Source organism: Lampris incognitus, chromosome 14 (assembly GCF_029633865.1).
Source record: "Lampris incognitus isolate fLamInc1 chromosome 14, fLamInc1.hap2, whole genome shotgun sequence".
In the NCBI taxonomy this organism is placed as follows: domain Eukaryota; kingdom Metazoa; phylum Chordata; class Actinopteri; order Lampriformes; family Lampridae; genus Lampris; species Lampris incognitus.
Genome location: NC_079224.1, coordinates 10699091 through 10720544, shown reverse-complemented (window position 1 = coordinate 10720544; position 21454 = coordinate 10699091). Strand labels below are relative to the sequence as shown.

The following is a 21454-nucleotide window of genomic DNA, read 5'->3' as shown; positions in this document are numbered from 1 at the left end:
ACCTTCAACTTAAAATTTATTTGCTGTACTCTGTGATTGAAATGACTAAATTGTATTTATGGACATATATGTAGGCCCCAATGGAAATCAGAACTGAATACTTACAGGGTGGAAGCAGCCTGGAAACTTGGTAAATGGGACCTTCTGGAACATTTAAACATGCAGGCAATGTATATTTAATCATGTTCAAGTCTTATCACACAAGATGATACTTTGTTGTCCTCTCTGTATTTGAACCCTTCTCATTAATTCAAATGGACATGTATTTGTACTATTTAATAGTGCATAGAACTTGATTATTTCTTCTGCCTTTTTTTAGTGGAGGGAATCTGCATTCAGTATAGTGTAGTATTTATTGTGTATGTCGTGGCAATTATTTAATTCCACGCTGACATTAAATGAGGAGCGAGACAAAAATCTCTTACAGTATTCACACTTTAATATGTTCATGAACAGACACACAAGCCGAGATACTTGAATGTGCACCGATCAGCACAGTAGTCTCTCTTCTAGGTCAGTCGTCTGTTCTTCTCCTCCTTATCTCATGTCTTCCAGCTCACATCCCACCAAGGCCATTTCTGCAGTTACTGTGTACAGACTTGCTACACTCAGTGAGTTGCTCACATGTGTCTGTATCAGCTAACAGTTAACAATAGGCCTTTATTTGTTCACATGGAGAAGACACTTTATAAGACTGCCTTTGTTCTGTTACACATGGACTTTAAGCATCTATCTAAGCAATGTAAAATAAAGTTTAACAAGGTATAGGTCATACATAGTCAAAGATTAAAAGTAAGCAAACATCATGAAGATGAACTGCTCTCATAGTCCCCCCTTTTGATTACTTTTAATCAACAACAAATCGTCTAGATAAAACACATGAGAACATGACAGTGATCCTGGGGAACATCTTACCTCACACAGAATAACTGTGAGGCCTGTCTGTCAGTTGTAAGCCAACTGAAGTGCATCAGGTTTACATCAACACACTCCATATAAACTCACCAGTCAGACAGAAGTCACAATTATCCCATGTCCTCTCGAGCCACACATCTCACCCCACTCTTGACTAGAAATAAATAAAAGACTCGAGAAGTTACCTACAATAATCTGAGCACTGTGAAAAACTCAGTGTCGACATTTGGGAAAAACCTATGTGAATGCTCAAAATCCATCTAAAAACACAACATAGGCCCAGTAATCTCAAACAATGATTAATGATAAAATAATAAATGGGAGATATATTCATAACATACATGTGTTATGAATATACCTCCCATTTATTATTTGTACTATTTAAAAATAATTTATGTAGATTGGTTACAGATTAATTAAGTAAGCATTAACATAAGGAAAGGGAAAAGAAACCCATAACTCTGAATAAAAAGAAAGGATTTGGGGGAACCACTCTATCAAGTGAGGTCACTGCAGACACTTGCTAAAATCATCATCATCATAATAATTGTATGGTGTAACCCAGGGATCAGGAGACTATTTGACTTGTACAGTCTTAAAACAATATTTATGGATCAACTCAATCAAGTAAGTAATGATGAAAACAATAACAAGAAGCAGGATAATACCCACGATCAGGGTACAAATGAATGATGCACCCACAGATGCCAAGGGGCCAAACCTATCGGGAAAGGGATCCCACGATCCCACCCATTGAACAGTATGTAAATCTATTAGCCCTTGTTCAGGATCATGTTTCAATGTGGATATTTCAGCATCGTTGCTAGTAATATATGCACAGAATTCAGTGGAGATCACCTTACATACACCACCTTCTGAGGCTAACAGAAAGACCAACACCATTATATTTTCAGTTGCTACACATCTAACATCATAAATAACTGGAGTTGGCCCCCGGGTGCTGCACGGCGGCTGCCCACTGCTCCTAGCTACACGGGTAAGATGGGTTAAATGCAGAGTGTAATTTCCCCACGTGGATTAATAAAGTATCTCAAAGTAAAACAAAAATAAGGCATGCTTAGCTTTGTGATGGAGTGATCATAATTATGATGCAGACGCCTGTCTGATTAAGGGCACCAAAAATGCAAAGTAGCACTGATTGTGGGTTTCTTTTGGGAAACAGCTATAATCCTGATCACCACAAATCAAATAGACCTTTTCAGGCAGTGCGGGTTGCTTACTGAATGTTATCTTTACTGTCCTATTACAGAGAGTAGTGTCTGATGTGATTTCATAACTGGGATCCTTTACACACAAAGAAACATCAGGCAGGGCATGCCCACACAGAGTAGGCCAAGTAAATGAACAGTTGTGAGTCAAAGATGTAGTATAGAATACAGGCCTAGATCAATACAGTAAAACATAAAAATAACAGTTGTATTTGCAATTTCCATGGGGCTGAATACACCCTGGCTACAATACAATTGGTGTATTCTGATTCAGTTATAGGTTTACATTCTATATCGTTACTGCAATTAGCAGGCATGGCCAGAAACTCTACACTATATTGAACAACTATCGTTGTTTTAAATTTAGATACCTTCCACAATACTGTGTGGTTCAACTCACATGGCCAGTAAAAACTTGTTTTGTTTGAAAATGTTTTATTTGAGTGAGAGCTGCGTCAGCAGGCTCTTGTCTACGTCACATTGTCAGTTGGTTTTAGTCCATGGTCTTGTGTAATAGGTAATAGTGGAGCCTCCAGGGATGCAGTCACAGATCCAGTGTCAACAGTGGCCTGTCAGCCCTAAAAATAACATTAACTGGACTTGTGGCCCTACTCTGTCAGATGTTTTAGCAATGCAACCAATCTCACAAGCTTGTTTTGTTGATGAACAGATCATCAAATCGTTGACATACTGTATCATCACGTTCCCAGCTGGAAGACCTAAATTCTCCAGACTTGCATACAAAACCTGCGAGGGGACTGCTGGGAACTCAACATAAACTTGTGGCATCCTGGCCCAAATATATGTTTTACCCCGAAACATGAAAGCAAACCAATACTGAGAGTCTGGGTGCACACGGACACTGCTGCATTTTGCTTGTAAATCTTGCATGAATCACCACCCTGCTGGCTGATTCTCCAACCTTATCTTTTTAACTGGAAAGAAAGGCATCCTCACTGGTGAATGAGCACAAGGGATAATGACTCCTGCTGCCAGAAAACTGTTAAACATTGGTGTTATACCTATTACTACCTCTGGTTTGAGCAGATATTATGCCTGACATGGACGGTATGTGGTGTTGGGTGTCACATGGAGGAGTTCAGCTCCTTTAACTAACCCCACATCGTAATAATCTGCAGCCCATAACATTTGTGGCACTCCTTGCAACTCTGGTGAGTGAATGGTTAACTGAGAGGAAATTTCCCCACCCCCTCAAGTTGAATTTGCTGCTCTGTGCTAAATGCACAGTCCGTTTTCCCATAAAAGTGCTCTGAAATGGGCATCTACACCAAGTGACCCATGGCCCTAAATCCTTCCACTGGATGTCACGTTTTTGCTAGACACATGTGGTGTTGAGTTATACTCCCAGTTGAGCTGGGCTATGGCGGGGGTCAGCACAACTGTCAATGTACACATATCATCATCCCAAAACATCCAATCACTAGTCATAAGATCACTGTCTTTCTCTTACCTGAAACAAACTTTCTCAAACTCATCAACTCCTTCATTTACATTGGCTGTGACATGCAAATCAGATTCTTGCATGAACATGTGCTGTGGTGACATGTGAGTGTGTGCTATTTTTAAGCAAATCGGAGGTTATTGATCTTGGCACTGATGGCAGCAGATCACATCGATATATGTACAGTGGCTTGCCATGCCCTAACTGTGCATACTGACCTGGGATGCTTAATATTCTAGTGACTTTAATTCCTTCTTCTGTATCAAGCCCAATGCACACATTAAATGTATGGCTAAAAGATTAACAGGGCAACATTCGGGAAAGAGGAAAGAGAGTTTGTTATTTTCCCTGTCACCATCTTACATAACAACTGGCAATGGTGTGGTATATAATTCTCTTACTGCAATGTCTGATGGTCCTACAGTGTTACTATATCCACCACTAGAGGGGGCTGGGGATTACCAAAATATGGAGGGATAGTGATTTCCATTTCCATTTTATTTTTGTTTTTTGTAACCCAGTTCCTTTCAATAAAATATTATTGGGAAAAAAATGCAGGTACATGTTTTTCACCTGACAACCACATATATATACATATATTTGATATATATCTAATAAAATATAATAATATAGTTATTCTTTGTCACCTGTGCTGGCATCTTTTTGTATTTATTGGCAATGGCCTTTATCTTGGGGTAGAATGGAACAGAGCAGATCAGAGTTGTGAGATACTATGGTCATTCTAATAAGTTCTGTTAATCTTTCTCACCTGTAGAGGGCACTTTCTCGGCTCTGGGGATGCAACCTGGAACATAAGTAAAACACAGAGTTCAGTATAAACGTTATAGCCACGTTAACCTAGTGTCTCTATGAGTTATTAAATTATCACTACAAGAATGACATAAATTAATATTTTAATTATTTAGGCCTAAAGGTTTTTCATGTCTGGTCATGTGACCTCAGACACCAAAACAGAAAAAAAGACAGCGAAAACTTGACGCATCTTTGACAGATTTTATTTTGATTACTTAACACAAAACAGTGCAAATAAAATCTAATATCCAACTGAGATCCTTTTTAGTAGTCAGGCTATACAAAATCCTCCTGCCCGCATATACAGCATATAGGCTCTATTACTGCAGAAAAAGTTTGAGTAAGTTAAGTTTACAGTGAAGGCCGATTCAATAATCCGACTCCTAAATTTAGTTTCTCTGAAAAGCCATTTGGTTAAGATGAATTGAATTGGTTTTTGTTAGAATCCCCTTAAAAACACTCCAAATAATTTTCAGCTTTAAACATGGAAATGTAATTGTTCATTGAGAACTGGAGATCCTATCCCGAGTCCTTGCAGAGCAAACCCAAACCCCAAGTTCTCTGCTACGTTTGCAGCCCCACAAGACTGATGATGGAAGGAAAAAGAAAAAGGTGAGACCTTCGTGTAAAATGAACGCAATTAGAATTTAGATTAGACCTACTTTGGAGAGAGCATTTCATAATGAGGCTGAACTTGGTTCTTATTCAACAGCTTCTTACCCATATGTTCCGTTCCACCTTAAAGGTGGCGTTATGTGGCCTATAGGAAGCTCTGTTTAGTAATTTTTCAAAAGACAATTCTATAAGGAACAGTAAACGTCTTCAGTCAAAAGAAAAAAGGAAATAGACTGACTGTCCAGTTTGCATTTTTGTATGGAACGTATTTCAGAATGTGGAAAATCTATATTTAGAAGATGAGATGAACAAAACATGGCATGTTAAACAATATATAATTAAATGATCAAATAATGCGATTGCACTTTCTGCTTACTTACCATTGTTCTACCTACTACCAAAATCCTGAATTAAAAAAAAAAGTAGCTGTAGCATTTCTTTATTAGGACCCTCTGAACATAGCATGTGTGATTATATGGTCATAATGCAATGTGATTGCACTTTCTGCTTAATTACTATGGTTCTTCCTCCTCAACATCAAAAAGTAGCAACAATCCTACACTATGTTGTCACACTCTGTATAAGTCTGTACCATGATTCCGATGAAATGGAGCTGTGAGGAATGGCTACAGTCAATATAAAAGTATTGATCTTATTGTTGCACAGTCGTTTTGGACCAGATTGACAAAAAGATCATAAAGGGCACCATGTCTTGTTTGTGCAGTTGCACCCTTATACTTATTCAATTTAACCCCCTGACATATGTTGCAATATAAAATGATTGTAAATAATTAAGATGAATAGTCAGTTAACTTCTTTTTGCAATGACCTGTGAGGCCTCTCACCTGTGTGGATCATGACATGTCGTTTGAGATGCCATTTTGAGCTGAACCCATTTCTACAATCGCAGCACCTGAATGGCTCTCCACTGTATGAGTCCTTATGTGCCTTTGTAAATTTGACTTGTGGGTAAACATTTTCCCACACTTGGTGCATCTGAATGGCTTCTCCCCTGTATGAGTCCTTAAGTGCGTTTGAAAATTTGACTTATGGGTAAACATTTTCCAGCACGTGGTGCATCTGAATGGCTTCTCCCCTGTATGAGTCCTGAAGTGCCTTTGAAAATTTGACTTCTGGGTAAACATTTTCTCGCACACGGTGCATCTGAATGGCTTCTCCCCTGTATGGGTCCTTACGTGTGTTAGTAAATCTGACTTCTGGGTAAACATTTTCCCGCACGTGGTGCATCTGAATGGCTTCTCCCCTGTATGAGTCCTTACGTGCCTTAGTAAATCTGATTTCTGGGTAAACAATTTCCCGCATGTGGTGCATCTGAATGGCTTCTCCCCTGTATGAGTCCTTACATGCCTTAGTAAATCTGACTTCTGGGTAAACATTTTCCCGCACGTGGTGCAGTCAAATGGCTTCTCCCCTGCATGAGTCTTTGTATGCCTCTCCATGTTATACTTCCAGGAAAACTCTCTCCCACAAGTGGTGCATTTGAAAGGCTTTCCCCCTGTGTGAAATGTCATGTGAATTTTGAAAATTTTCAAATTATAAAACACTTTCCCACAAATCTTGCACTTGTTGTAGGACTTTTTGTGAGGTTTCAGCCTGGCTTTCCTAGTTGAACCTGTTTCCTCACAATTTTGGTGACTGCAAGTATGGTCAGCTTCACTCTTAGTTACATGACAGCAGTTAGAGAGGGTATGCTGGTCACTTGTGGGTTCTGATATTAAAAAGTTGTCTTCTTTGGCATCCAGTTGTATCAGTTCAAATGAGTTGACAGCTGGGGGCTCTGTGTCTACTTCTGTCTGGGTTTGGTAGAGTTGCGAGGGCAGAGGCTGATCTTTGCCATGATCATTTCCATCACAAAGAGGAGTAAATATGGACTCAGGGGTATCAGCTACATCCTGCAATGGAAGTTGGTCTTCTTGTGGACTGATCCAGAGTTCCTGTTGTTCCTCCTTGGCCAGTCTGGGGCTCTTCTCCTGCTCATGATGCTGCTGATTAGATAACTGTACAAAGTCTGGATAGTGAGAAAAAGAAATACAATGCTGTTATTTTCGTCTACTGAGGTAGGTTAAATTTGTGTAGAGTTGCGAGGGCAGAGGCTGATTTTTACCATTATCATTTCCATCACAAAGAGGCGTAAATCTGGACTCGGATGTATCAGCTACCTCCTGCAATGGAAGTTGGTCTTCTTGTGGACTGATCCAGAGTTCCTGTTGTTCCTCCTTAGCCAGACTGGGGCTCTTCTCCTGCTCACCTTGCTGCTGATTAGATAACTGTACAAAGTCTGGATAGAGGGAAAAACAAACTCAATGCTGTTATTTGTATCTACACAGATAGGTTAAATTTGTGTAGAGTTGCGAGGGCAGAGCCTGATCTTTACCATCATCATTTCCATCACAAAGAGGAGTTAATATGGACTCAGAGGTATCAGCTCCCTCCTGCAATGGAAGTTGTTCTTCCTGTGGACTGATCCAGAGTTCCTGTTGTTCCTCCTTGGCCAGACTGGGGCTCCTCTCCTGCTCACAATGCTGCTGATCAGATAACTGTACAAAGTCTGGATAGAGGGAAAAGAAAATCAATGCTGTTATTTGCATCTACAGAGGTAGGTTAAATTTGATTCAGGATACCTATTCAAGTTTGGCCGTAGTAGCACATCCTGTTTATGTATCTTTGGTAAACCACAGAGACTAGGTATAGCTTCCCCCTATTGTCAGAATTTTTACCACAGATTATACCCAATCTGTGGTACCCAAACTACACCTAATCTGTATGGTTTACCTAAGACACATACACAGGATTACCATTACAGCCTATTGTTTGTATGATTAACTCAGTGACCTATAGCATCTCTATGTTTCTTGCATCTATTCTTAACTTGTTGGTAGGTAGTAATGAACATTACATTCACATGGATTTTGTGGATAAGGTGAGGGACATCATTATGGAGAGGAATGAAACAATGGTCTCTTATGATGTTAATTCTCTCTTTATGTGCGTTCCTGTTAATTATGCAGTGGAGGTAGTCCATATGATATTACAAAACGACCCCACCCTTAGCAATAAGACCACCCTTAACACTGACCAAGAGTTTCTGCTCCTGAAGCTGTGCCTGCAGTCCATGTACTTCACATATAGGGGGCAGTACTATTGGCAGAAGCATGGGTGTGCTATGGTTCCCTAGTCTCACCTATAGTGGCCAACTTGTACATGGGGTAAATGGAAATGAGGGCTCTGATGTCCTATCCAGGACACCACATAGCCATTGGTTCAAATTTATGGATGACACCTGGGTTAAAATTAAATCTCCGGATGTACGGCATTTCACTGATTACATTAACTCTGTGGACAACCACATCAAGTTCACCAGGGATTATGCGAAAAACGACAGGTTAGTCTTCTTAGACTGTGAAATTGCGATTGATGATGGGGACATTTGATTGTTGATGTTTACCGTAAACCAAAATTTACTGATCAGTACTGAAGGTTTGACTCTTATCATCCACTGGAGCACAAACTAGGAGTCATTAGGACACTGAACCACCAAGCTGATAACGTCCCCACCAACACAGTGGCCAGGGAAGGGGAGAAATCCCACATTAAACATGCCCTGGTTAAGTGTTGTTATCCTAACTAGACATTTGTGAAAGCCAGGAAGACGCTCAAACAGTGCACCAGCCAATCGAGAGGAGAGAGGACATTAGAAGAGAAGGACCAAGGCTATGTAAGTATAAACCAGTGGTGATTCCGTATGTGTCAGGAGTGTCAGAAAAGTTGAGATGCATATTTTCCAAACACCATATCTCAGTTGCTTTCAAACCCCAAAGCAGGCTGCGACAGATGATGAGGATGTGCACCTCCTTGGTAGGGAGGAACGCTGGTTTGAACGGGTCGTCAAAGGGGCCATCTATGTGAAGAGGGAACGACCATCTCTGAACCAAGGGCGGGGAGGCTAAGAGTACATCTGTCGCCATGTTACAATGTTGCGATTGCAAACATTCCCAAACCCATCTCTGAATAGTACACATGGCCATTGAAACTTAAATTAATGGTCATGCCCATATTTGCATATGAAACTGATCGTTGGTTTCAGTCGTTATGCAACTGTATTGTTTATCAGGGTGGAATACCTGCAGTCAGTTTAGAATGAAGAGGTCACTTAGATGAGTGATAAAACATATCCATCGATACACATTGTATCCCGATGAAATGATTCAACTTTTCTTTGATAGGGGCTAGTTGTTCTGCAGAGTGGATGAGCATTCAAATACAAATATTATCAGGGCCAGCACTTGTTCTGGTTTTACAATGCTTTAAAGTATCACGGCAGTGTGGACATTAAAAGGAGTGGCCAGGTGACTGGGTTTCAATATGAGTATTTTTAAAATAGCTGTTTCACTGCTAAAATCATGTATGTCGAATCTGGAGGAAAACCTGTTAAGTTCTTGTGTCAGGACTTGATCTGAAGTGAGCACTTCTAGTGTCACTCTTCTTATTGTCAGTTAGCCCAACCATACTATGGTTTAGGGAAAAAAAAACATTGAAATTGCCTCCTTTTTTCTTTTTATTACCAGTGGTTTACTGAACAAACTAGGGTTTGGTCTGTCAATACTGTTACAACTGGTTGCAACCTACTAATCCATCCATCCATTATCCAAACCGCTTAACCTACTCAGGGTCGCGGGGATGCTGAAGCCTATCCCAGCAGTCTTTGTGCAGCAGAAGGGGAGACACCCTGGACAGGCCGCCAGTCTATAACAGGGCAGACACACACACACTCACATCTAGGGACAATTTAATATGGAAGATTCACCAGACCTACATGTCTTTGGACTATGGGAGGAAACCGGAGCACCCGGAGGAAAGCCACACAGAGACATGGGGAGAACATGCAAACTCCACACAGAGGACGACCCCCAAGGTTGGACTATCCCAGGGTTCAAACCGAGCACCTTCTTGCTATGAGGCGACCGCGCTAACCACTGCACCACCGTGCCATCCCAACCAACTAATACAAAAAATAAAATTTACTTAAAAGTAACTCAAAATAAATGTTCTCTCCAATAAATAAAATAATATAACAAAATAAACATACATTAAGATGCAGCATTTAGAAAATTAACTGTACTTGAACTTCACTATACTTGTATTCCTATTAGCAGCTTTCCGCTTCACATTAGGACTGTGCAACATAAATATCCCCTCAAATAAATAAACAAGGTGGCATGGTGGTGCAGTGGTTAGCGCAGTCGCTTCAGGGCAAGAAGGTCCTGGGTTCGAGCCCCAGGGTAGTCCAACCTTGGTGGGTCATCCCAGGTCGTCCTCTGTGTGGAGTTTGCATGTTCTCCCCGTGTCTGCGTGGGTTTCCTCCAGGGGCTCCGGTTTCCTCCCACAGTCCAACGATATGTAGGTCAGGTGAATTGGCTGTACTAAATTGTCGCTAGGGATGAATGTGTGTGTGTGTGTGTGTGTGTGTGTGTGTGTGTGTGTGTGTGTGTGTGTGTGTGTGTGTGTGTGTGTGTGTGTGTGTGTGTGTGTGTGTGTGTGTGTGTGTCGGCCTGTGATGGTGGCCTGTCCAGGGTGTCTCCCTGCCTGCCGCCCAATAATTGCTGGAATAGGCTCCAGCATGCCCGCAACCCTGAGAGCAGGAGAAGCAGTTAAGATAATGGATGGATGAATGATAAATAAACAAGCACGAAACCATGCAGACCCATGCCGCACCTGATGGAGATAGTGACTGAAGTCTCTGCACAGTTTGAAAAATTGGCTCAGAGGCGTTATTCTCGTTAGCCTGTTGATGGATATAAACTACAGCACAGCGACCCTCTACAGCACCCCTGGGAGGCAGGGAAAAAACTGAAGAAGCAGAAGCAGTAGAAGAAGAGAGAGAGAGAGAGGGAAAAAAGGTCGGGATGCTTCCATGTAAGTGCCTAATCACTAATAATATTAAAGAGGTTCCCTTTAAAATCATTCATAAATATCATCCCGCCAATCACTACATGCAGAAATTTAAAAGAGTCGTTCAGGTGACCTGTTCTTCCTGTGATGAACAGCCAGAAACAGTGTTATACCTGTTTGGGCACTGCTCTCACACCAAGAAATGCAGGCAAGACCTTTGCAGATCTGTCACTGATCATCTCTTCAGACTTCGTTTTATTATGGGACAACGTAGTATTTGGTTTCTTTAAACAACCCCAAAAAAGTGACACATATTTTTTTCATAATAAATCTATTAATAATATTGGCAACATTTTTTTATTCACAAAAGCAAATTCACAAACAAAGTTTTTTTTTGTTGTTTTCTTGAAAGAGATTGAACAATATCTTCTGCGAGCAAAAAGGCTGTCAAAACGTTTAATATATGCATGTCTTTTAATATCTTTACGTACTGGAATGTAGTGTACCCCTGGCTCTTTTATGCATGTTCGTTCTGTACACCGTCCTCTGTATGCTAAACCAATTGTATCAATAAAGATTTGTTAAAAAAGGAGGACGCAGAAGAAGAAGAAGAAGAAGGAGAAGGAGAAGAAACAACAACTATTACAGTCACAGAGATCTGTGTTAATTCCCGTAGCAAATAAACAATGCAATAAAACTGAAAGAAGGAATGCAAGAATGTTTTGATAATGGACGACACACACGGAAACTTGGTGTTACCAACCTATTCTGTGTAACGTGATCCTGGGCTTCAACACCATGTCCAGCAGTCTCCTCTGTCGATCTCTCTCGTCCTCATACTCCTCTATCGTCCTCTCGAAAGCTCCTAATATCTCCTCAGCTGCTGCTGTTAGTCGCTCGACGACGAACGATCTCAGCAGGTTTGTCCTGGACATGGTAAACTCAACGGGGAAGGAAAACCAGTTGAACTCCAGCGGCACGACGTCTCGCCTAGCTGGTTTTCTCGGTTTTCTATTGGCAGCTGGCTGGTTTTCTGTCTTCCACTCGAAGTTTAAAAACGGTTGACATTAATCAGAAAAAGCGCACTACCGCCACCTACTGAGCCAAAGTGCGAACAAGGGATTGATTATCTCCTCTTTTTATTCTGAAAAGTTTCCGGCAGGCTGTACACTATAAAACGCAATGCTGCTCTCCACGGACAAGGATTTGCTGTTTATTCTATATAAAGGGCCTCTTGGTGCACTTCTCAGAAAAATAAACGTACAATTTGATTTAACTAACTCCACATCATAATTATCTGTAGCTCATAATATTTGTGGCAGTCCTTGCATCTCTGGTGGTTAACTGGTAGTCTGGTGGTTAACTGGTAGTCTGGTGGTTAACTGCTATATTTGGGGTATTTCTCCGATTCTCCCAGTGGTTAACTGAGGAGAAATGTCCCCATCCCCTCAAGTTGAATTTACTGCTCTGTACTAAATGCACAGTCCGTTTTCCCATAAAAGTGCTCTGAAATGGGCCTCTATATGCTTACATTTGAGGTGAGCATTGCATTCCTTCTCCCCTACTCTCCCACATGCGGTCTTGTGAACACCGAGTGACCCCACGGCCCTGAATCTGTCCACTGGATGTTTTTGCTTGACACGTGGTGTTGGGTTATACTCCTAGTGGAGCTGGGCTACGGCCGGGGTTGGCACAACCGTCATTGTACACATATCACCATCCCAATACATCCAATCACCAGTCATAAGATCACTTTATTTCCCTTACCTGAACCAAACTTTCTCAAACTCATCAACTCCTTCACTTACATTGGTTGTGACATGCAAATCAGATTCTTACTGTGGTCACATGTGAGTGTGTGCTGTCTTTAAGCAAATCAGAGGTTATTGATCTTGGCCCTCATGGTGGCCGATTCCATCGGTATATGTACAGTGGCTTGCCATGCCCTAATTGTACATACTGACCTGGGATGTTTGATATTCTAGCGACTTTAATTCCTTCCTCTGTATCAAGGCCACTGCACACATCAAATTTCTGGGTAACAGATTAACAGGGCAACATTTGGAAGAGTCGTTTTTCCCCCCCTGTCACCGTGTTATGTGACAACTGGCAATGGTGTGGTATATGATTCTCTTGCTGCTCCCACAGTGTTACCTACCAATCAAAGGGGCTGGGGATTACCAAAACATGAAGGGACAATTATTTCCATTTCCATTGTATTTTTTCACCCAATGTTCCTTCCAATAAAATATTACTGAAAAAAATAGCAGACACATGTTTTTTACCCAACAGCCACTATATATACATATATATCTAAATAATATAATCCTAGAGTTATTCTTTGTCACCTGTGCTGACGTCTTTCTGTATTTCTTAGCAATGGCCTTTATCTTGGGGTAGAATAGAACAGAGCAGATCGGAGTTGTGCTATATGGCCATTCTAATAAGTTCTGTCAATCTTCCTTACCTGTACAGGGCACTCTCTCCGCTCCGGGGATGGAACCTGGAAGTCTTTTTCTTTCTTTCCAAAAAGTTTTTATTTACAACAAACAGGTATACAATTGTCCTGCAGAAGGAAAAAAAATTGTACAGACAAGGGGAGCTCAAAGTCCGCTCGTTTTAAGTCCTCTCAGAGTTCAAATAAAATGTACTCAAAAGCCTTTACAGCTTTTTTGTTTTTCTCATTTTCAGTGAAGGTGACGTATTGCTGGATTCAACAACAAATCAAAGAAAGCAGGGTTTGGAGTCAGACCGTTTGGATTTGTGGATGTGGAATTTACCAAGAATAATCAAAAGCTGAATTAATAAGGTAATATTACGGTCCATCCCGTAAATCGCAAAATATAACACCACATCAAATACATTTATCTGGAAATTAGTACCAATTTTTCCTCCATTTATAAAGTCTTGCATATCAATCCAAAATACCTTTGAATGGACACAGTGAAAAAACAAATGAAATATAGTTTTCATGGTCAACCAAAGGAGTTGAATCAAGTGCAACTGGACTTGGTATATATCCGTGAAGACGTTTCACCTCTCATCCAAAAGGCTTCATCAGTTCATGTCTTTCTGACTAGACCAAGCTAGCCTGACCGGCTGGTGATGAGACTCAGAATATATCCTCTTTGGAGTCGTTGTCAGAGCTATAGATGTCTCTACCTGAATTAAAAAAAAAAACCAAAAAAAAACCAAAAACACAAGTGGAGTCCATATTTAGCTTAAATCTTTCCAAGACTTCTTTAGCAGGGTAAATTCGATGTAAGATCTTGAAGGATACTTCTTTCACCTTGTTGTTAATACAATAATAGTTTAGAATGCAACAAGCTTTCCCCCACTGTAAATCCCTCATGACAGAAAACCAAAGGAATCTTGCTGCAGGAGGTGTAACACAGTCCAAAGAGTTTCTGATGTGTCTGTTACTGCATATTTTATTGCGAATATCAATATCTCCAATAAAGATTTGCCTAAAGCCAATAATGTTCATTTATGTAAGGTTACAACTCTTTAAAAGCTGAAGAGAACCCATGGGAATTGCATCAAAAATAATAGCATATTCTTTGGGTGTGATTGGTATCTTACATTTTTGACGAAATTCTGAACATGACAGTAACTCACCATTTCTATTTATCAACTGACCAACTAGCAAAATTCAATTATCATACATAAAATATCCTTATTATTCCAGATAAAGGATCTATGAGGCCTCAAATTGTGTATCCAGAAAGTATTCACACCCCTCCACTTTCCCCACATTTTATGTTACAGCCTTATCCCAAAATGGATTAAATTCCTTTTTTTCTCATCAATCTACACACAATACCCCATAATGACAAAGCGAACAGGGTTTTGTAGAAATTTTTGCAAATTTATTAAAAACAAAAAACTGAAATATTGCATGTACATAAGTATTCACACCCTTTACTCAGTACTTGGTTGAGGCACCCTTGGCGGCGATTACAGCCTCAAGTCTTCTTGGGTATGAAGCTACAAGCTTGGCACACCTATATTTGGGGTATTTCTCCCATTCTTCTCTGCAGATCCTCTCGAGCTCTGAGATGGAGAGCGTCGCTGCACAGCTATTTTCAGGTCTTTCCAGAGATGTTCAATGGGGTTCAAGTCTGGGCTCTGGCTGGGCCACTCAAGGACGTTCACAGACTTGTCCCGAAGCCACTCCTTCGTTGTCTTGGCTGTGTGCTTAGGGTCGTTGTCGTGTTGAAAGGTAAACCTTTGCCCCAGTCTGAGGTCCTGAGCGCTCTGGAGCAGGTTTTCATCAAGGATCTCTCTGTACTTTGCTCCATTCATCTTTCCCTCGATCCTGACTAGTCTCCCAGTTCCTGCCCCTGAAAAACATCCCCACAGCATGATGCTGCTACCACCATGCTTCACTGTCCATGTTACCTATCCCTGCTCTGTAGGAATGACCTGCAAAACGTGCAGCAATTGTATAAAAAGCCTTGTAGAAGACAAGAAACAAAATAAAACTTTCATCAGGTATTAATTATTATAATCTATCATATCCAGTATCAAACGAATGTTATCACTAACACGTCTCCTTTGCATTTACCAGGATTGCTCATCTATTAGCTGATTTAATCCTTGTTTTAGTCTCTTAGCAAAAACTAAAGCAAATAATTTACCATCATTGTTAAGTAGACTAATAGGTCTCCAATTTTCAATGTGTAGTTTATCTTTGTCTTGGGAATTAATGTAATGACCCCTTGCTTTAGTGTAGTAGGAAGCTCTTTGAATAGATTCTCTAAACATGGCTAGTAAGAAAGGTGCAAGTGTTGAGGTGAAGGTTTTTATAAAATTCCCCTGTCAGACCCTCATTACCTGGGGATTTGTTATCTTTAAGGCATTTAATACACTCAACATTTTCAGATAAAGATATCTCCTTTTCACAAAAATCTCTAAAGTCATCATTTATTTTATTTACCTCTATCGAAATATTGTCTAATATTGTGCCATGAAAGAGCACTACAGATGTGATGATTGCTTTGAGAATGTTGATTGAGAAGTATAGAGAAGGCCAGAAGGAGTTACGTACATTGTGTCTTTATGGATTTAGAGAAAGCAAACGACAGGGTGCCAAGAGAGGAGGTGTGGTATTGTATGAGGAAGTTGGGAGTTGCAGAGAAGTATGTAGGAGTGGTGCAGGACATGTATGAGGGAAGTGTGACAATGGTGAGGTGTGCGGTTGGAATGACAGATGGGTTCAAGGTGGAGGTGGGATTACATCAAGAATCGGCTCTGAGCCCTTTCTTGTTTGCAATGGTGATGGACAGGTTGACAGACGAGATCAGACAGGAGTCTCCGCGGATGATGATGTTTGTGGATGACATTCTGATCTGTAGCAAGAGTAGAGTGCAGGTTGAGGAGAGCCTGAAGAGGTGGAGGTGAGGTGCAAGGAGTAGAGGTGAGGTGCAAGGAGTAGAGGTGACGAAGGCATATGAGTTTAAATACTTGGGGTCAACTGTCCAAAGTAACGGGGCGTGCAGGAAAGAGGTGAAGAAGAGAGTGCAGGCAGGGTGGAGTGGCTGAAGAAGAGAGTCAGGAGTGATTTGCGACAGAAGGGTACCAGCAAGAGTTAAAAGGAAGGTTTACAAGATGGTTGTGAGACCAGCTATGTTATATGGTTTGGAGACGGTGGCACTGATGAAAAGACAGGAGGTGGAGCTGGAGGTGGCAGAGTTGAAGATGATAAGATTTTCATTAGGAGTGACAAAAAAGGACAGGATTAGGAATGATTATATTAGAGGGACTGCTCAAGTTGGACAGTTTGGAGACAAAGCAAGAGAGGTAAGATTGAGATGGCTTGGACATGTGTAGAGGAGAGGTGCTGGGTATATTGGGAGAAGGATGCTGAATATGGAGCTGCCAGGGAAGAGGAAAAGAGGAAGGCCAAAGAGGAGGTTTATGGATGAGGTGAGGGAGGACATGCAGGTGGCTGGTGTGACAGAGGAAGATGCAGGAGACAGGAAGAGATGGAAATGGATGATCCGCTGTGGCGACCCCTAACGGGAGGAGCCGAAAGTAGTAGTAGTAGCTTTCCTTCCTTAATTCCATGACCTCTCTGTTAGGTGAGTTAAGAGCCTCACTCATGTTCTCAATTTCAGTGGAGTTCTTCTTGATCATCCCTTTGAGTTGATCTGCTCTTTCATTGATTTTCCCAGGGAGGATTTGTATGATGTTATTTTGCACTTCAATCAGGGTTGGTTCGGCAGTTGACGGAGCATTCCTCAATTTTTTGGCTGCTTGGGTGGACATCTTAGCTAGCTTAGTTGAATGTAGACAGACTTTGGCAGTCGAAAACTTGAAGCCCCGTCCAGTGACGTGTAGTTATTAGCATATCATTGAGATTAGTTCCTTAGGATAACATAGTTAAATCTTTTGCTATACAAACTGTTATTTAAAGTGTAGAAGTTTGAGAGAATTGCCTTCACCGAACTTCTGCTGCAGATCACACGTCTACTCACAGTGCCATCTTCACCGGAAGTCATAACCTGGAAGTAAAAAAAAAAAAAAAAAGAGTTCTGTAAAAAAGTTATAGTCACGTTAACCTAGTGTCTCCATGAGTTATTAAATTATCATTAGAAGAATGACATAAATTAACATTTTAATAATTTAGGCCTCAAGGTTTTTCACGTTCGAGTCGCGTGACCGCTGAGACACCAAAACGGAAAGAAAGACACCCAAAACTTGACGCATCTTGACAGATTTTGGTTTTCAACAAAAACAAAAACAAATACAAAAAAAGAAAAAGAAAAAAAAACAGCGCAAAAAAACCCATTATAATTATCCAATTAAGATCATTTTATTAATCAGGCTATACAAAAACCTCCTGGCTGCATTTACAGCACATAGGCTCTATTACTGCAGGAAAACTTTGAGTAAGTTACGTTTACAGTGAGGGCTGATTCAATAATCCGATTCCTAAATTTAGTTTCTCTAAAAAGCCATTCAGTTAAGATGAATAAAAAAAAAAGGCTTCGATGAATTGAATTTGTTTGTTTTTGTTAGAATCGCCTTAACAACACTCCAAAAAAATTTGGCTTTAAACATGGAAATGTGATTGTCCATTGAGAACTGGAGATCCTATCTGAGTCCTTGCAGAGCAAACCCAAACCCTGAGTTCTCTACTACATTTGCAGCCCCACAAGACTGATGATGGGAGGGGAAAAAAAGGCAAGACCTTCGTGCAAATGAAGGCAATTGAAATTTAGATTAGACCTACTTGGGAGAGAGCATTTCATAATGAGGCTGAACTTGGCTTCTTATTCAACAGCTTCTTACTCGTATGTTCCGTTCCACCTTAAAGGTGACTTCATGTGACATATAGGGAGCTCTGTTTGGCAATTTTTCAAAAGATAATTCTATAAGGAATACAGTAAACATCTTCGGTTAAAAGAACAAATGAAATAGACTGACTGCCCAGTTTTCATTTTTGTATGGAACGTATTTCAGAATGTGGAAAATCTCTATTTAGAAGGTCAGATTAACAAAACATGGCATGTTAGATTATACACAATTAAATGATCAAATAACATGATTGCAGTTTCTGTTTAATTACTATGGTTCTTCCTCCTTAACACTAAAGTGACTGGGATTTCACTCCTAACTAAAAGCACCATGGATTTTTAAACACTATATTCTGCCAAAATAAATACCCAAATGAGATATTAATGCATTGTGTATGTTAGCATGTCTGTTAAGAAACCAACTGACACCAAATTTAACATTTTCAAAACTTTTAATACTATTTTTCAAATAATTTAAAATGGCCGCTGTCCAATGCCTGTAAATACTGCAATGCCTCGGTGGTAGCCATGGTGCGTCTGAAACGGCACCTGTACCCAGACTGTTAGCAATAATCAAAAATCCAATTTAGACTATTTCTCTGCCCCGGATAATGCTAGTATGTTTCTAGGACAGAGCAATGAACTTCGCGAAAGAAATGATGTGACCAAAACACGTAATAAATAGTAACATGATGAGCACGATTATGCGCAAATTAGGAGAGGTCATTTTGACCGCTCGTGGTTGTTTTAGGTGGATCTTGGCATAACTTTTTTGTGCAATTTATCTAAAACTAAATCTAAATGCAAATATATGCAATTTTAGGAGAACGGAGGGGGCGGCAGGTCTGTATCCTTTTTTTTTTAAACAAATTATTAAACTTTGAAAACCCAAAAACGGTCATAATGACCATCTTGGAAAAGTATCAACAATCTGACACTATGGTGTCACACCCTGTTTAAAGTCTGGATCACCATGACTCCAATGAAATGGAGCTGCAAGGCATGGCTACAGTCTAAGTTCGTTTGTAACAAAAGAAAAAAAAAGCCCTTCAATATAAAAGTATTGATCTTATTGTTGCACAGTCGTTTTGGACCATATTGACAAAATGATCATAAATGGCACCATGTCTTGTTTGTGCAGTTGCACCCTTATAATGCTTCAATTTAACCTCTTGACATATGCTGCGATATAATATGATTATAAATATTTAAGATAAATAGTCAGTTAACTTCTTTTTACAGCGACCTGTGAGGCCTCTCACCTTTGTGGATCATGACATGTTGTTTGATATGCCATTTTGAGCTGAACCCATTTCCACAGTCACAGAACCTGAAGGGCATCCCCCAGTATGAGTCCTTACGTGCCTTTGTAAATTTGACTTGTGGGTAAACATTTTACCACACGTGGTGCATCTGAATGGCTGCTCCCCTGTATGAGTCCTTATGTGCATTTGTAAACTTGACTTCTGGGCAAACATTTTCCAGCACGTGGTGCATCTGAATGGCTTCTCCCCTGTATGAGTCCTTACGTGCGTTTGTAAATTTGACTTGAGGGTAAACATTTTCCCACAGGTGGTGCATTTGAATGGTTTCTCCCCTGTATGAGTCCTTACATGCTTTTGTAAATTTGACTTGTGGAGAAAAATTTTCCCGCACGTTGTACATCTGAATGGCTTCTCCCCTGTATGAGTCCTTACATGCATTTTTAAATTTGACTTGTGGGTAAACATTGTCCCGCATGTGGTGCATCTGAATGGCTTCTCCCCTGTATGAGTCCGTACATGCACTTGTAAACTTGACTTCCGGGTAAACATTTTCCCGCATGTGGTGCATTTGAATGGTTTCTCCCCTGTATGAATTCTTATGTGCATTTGCAAATGTGACTTCCGGTTAAACATTTTCCCGCACGTGGTGCATCTGAATGGCCTCTCCCCTGTATGAGTCCTTACGTGCGTTTGCAAATGTGACGTCCGGTTAAACATTTTCCCGCACGTAGTGCATCTGAATGGCTTCTCCCCTGTATGAGTCCTAACGTGCCTTTGCAAATGTGACTTCCGGTTAAACATTTTCCCGCACGTGGGGCATCTGAATGGCTTCTCCCCTGTATGAGTCCTAACGTGCCTTTGCAAATGTGACTTCCGGTTAAACATTTTCCCGCACGTGGGGCATCTGAATGGCTTCTCCCCTGTATGAGTCCTTACGTGCGTTAGCAAATGTGACTTCCAGTTAAACATTTTCCCGCATGTGGTGCATCTGAATGGCTTCTCCCCTATATGAGTCCTTATGTGCATTTGTAAATGTGACTTCCGGTTAAACATTGTACCGCACGTGGTGCATCTGAATGGCTTCTCCCCTGTATGAGTCCTTACGTGCGTTTGAAAATTTGATTTCTGGGTAAACATTTTCCGGCATATGCTGCATCTGAATGGCTTTCCCCCTGCATGAGTCCTTGTATGCCTTTCCATGTTATACTTCCAGGTAAAATCTCTCCCACAAGTGGTGCATTTGAAAGGCCTTTCCCCTGTGTGAAATGTCATATGAATTTTGAAAATTTCGAAATTATAAAGCACTTTCCCACAAATCTTGCATTTGTTGTAGGGCGTTTTGTGAGGTTCCAGCGTTGCTTTCTGAGTTGAACCCGCTTCCTCACGGTTTTGGCGACTGCAGGTATGGTCAGCTTCACTCTTAGTTACATGACAGCAGTTAGAGAGGGTATGGTGGTCACTTGTTGGTTCTGATATTAAAAAGTTGTCTTCTTTGACATCCATTTGTATCAGTTCAAATGAGGGGACAGCTGGGGGCTCTGTGTCTCCCTCTGTCTGAGTTTGGTAGAGTTGCGAGGGCAGAGGCTGATCTTTACCATCATCATTTCCATCACAAAGAGGAGTAGATATGGACTCAGAGGTATCAGCTACCTCCTGCAATGGAAGTTGGTCTTCCTGTGGACTGATCCAGAGTTCCTGTTGTTCCTCCTTGGCCAGACTGGGGCTCCTCTCCTGCTCACCATGATGCTGATCAGATAATTGTACAAAGTCTGGATAGAGGGAAAAACAAAATCAACGCTGTTATTTGCATCTACAGAGGTAGGTTAAATTTGATTCACGATAGCTATTCATGTTTGGCCGTAGTAGCACACCCTGTTTACGTATTTTAGGTAAACCACAGAGTCTAGGTGTAGCTTCCCCCTATTGACAACATTTTTACTACAG

At 40.8% G+C, this 21454-nt stretch overlaps 1 protein-coding gene across 1 annotated transcript; it reads right to left on the bottom strand.

Moving 5' to 3' along the window:
- Positions 1–431: 431 nt before the first annotated feature.
- LOC130124317 (zinc finger protein 182-like) lies at positions 432–20782 on the bottom strand. The gene is given in 9 exon segments (XM_056293777.1): positions 432–587; positions 4376–4411; positions 5880–5957; positions 5960–7063; positions 7160–7333; positions 7430–7603; positions 11708–11871; positions 19492–19588; positions 19591–20782. Coding segments are annotated over 9 exon segments (3069 nt in total). The 3' UTR covers positions 432–537.
- Between the last annotated feature and the right edge of the window lie 672 nt (positions 20783–21454).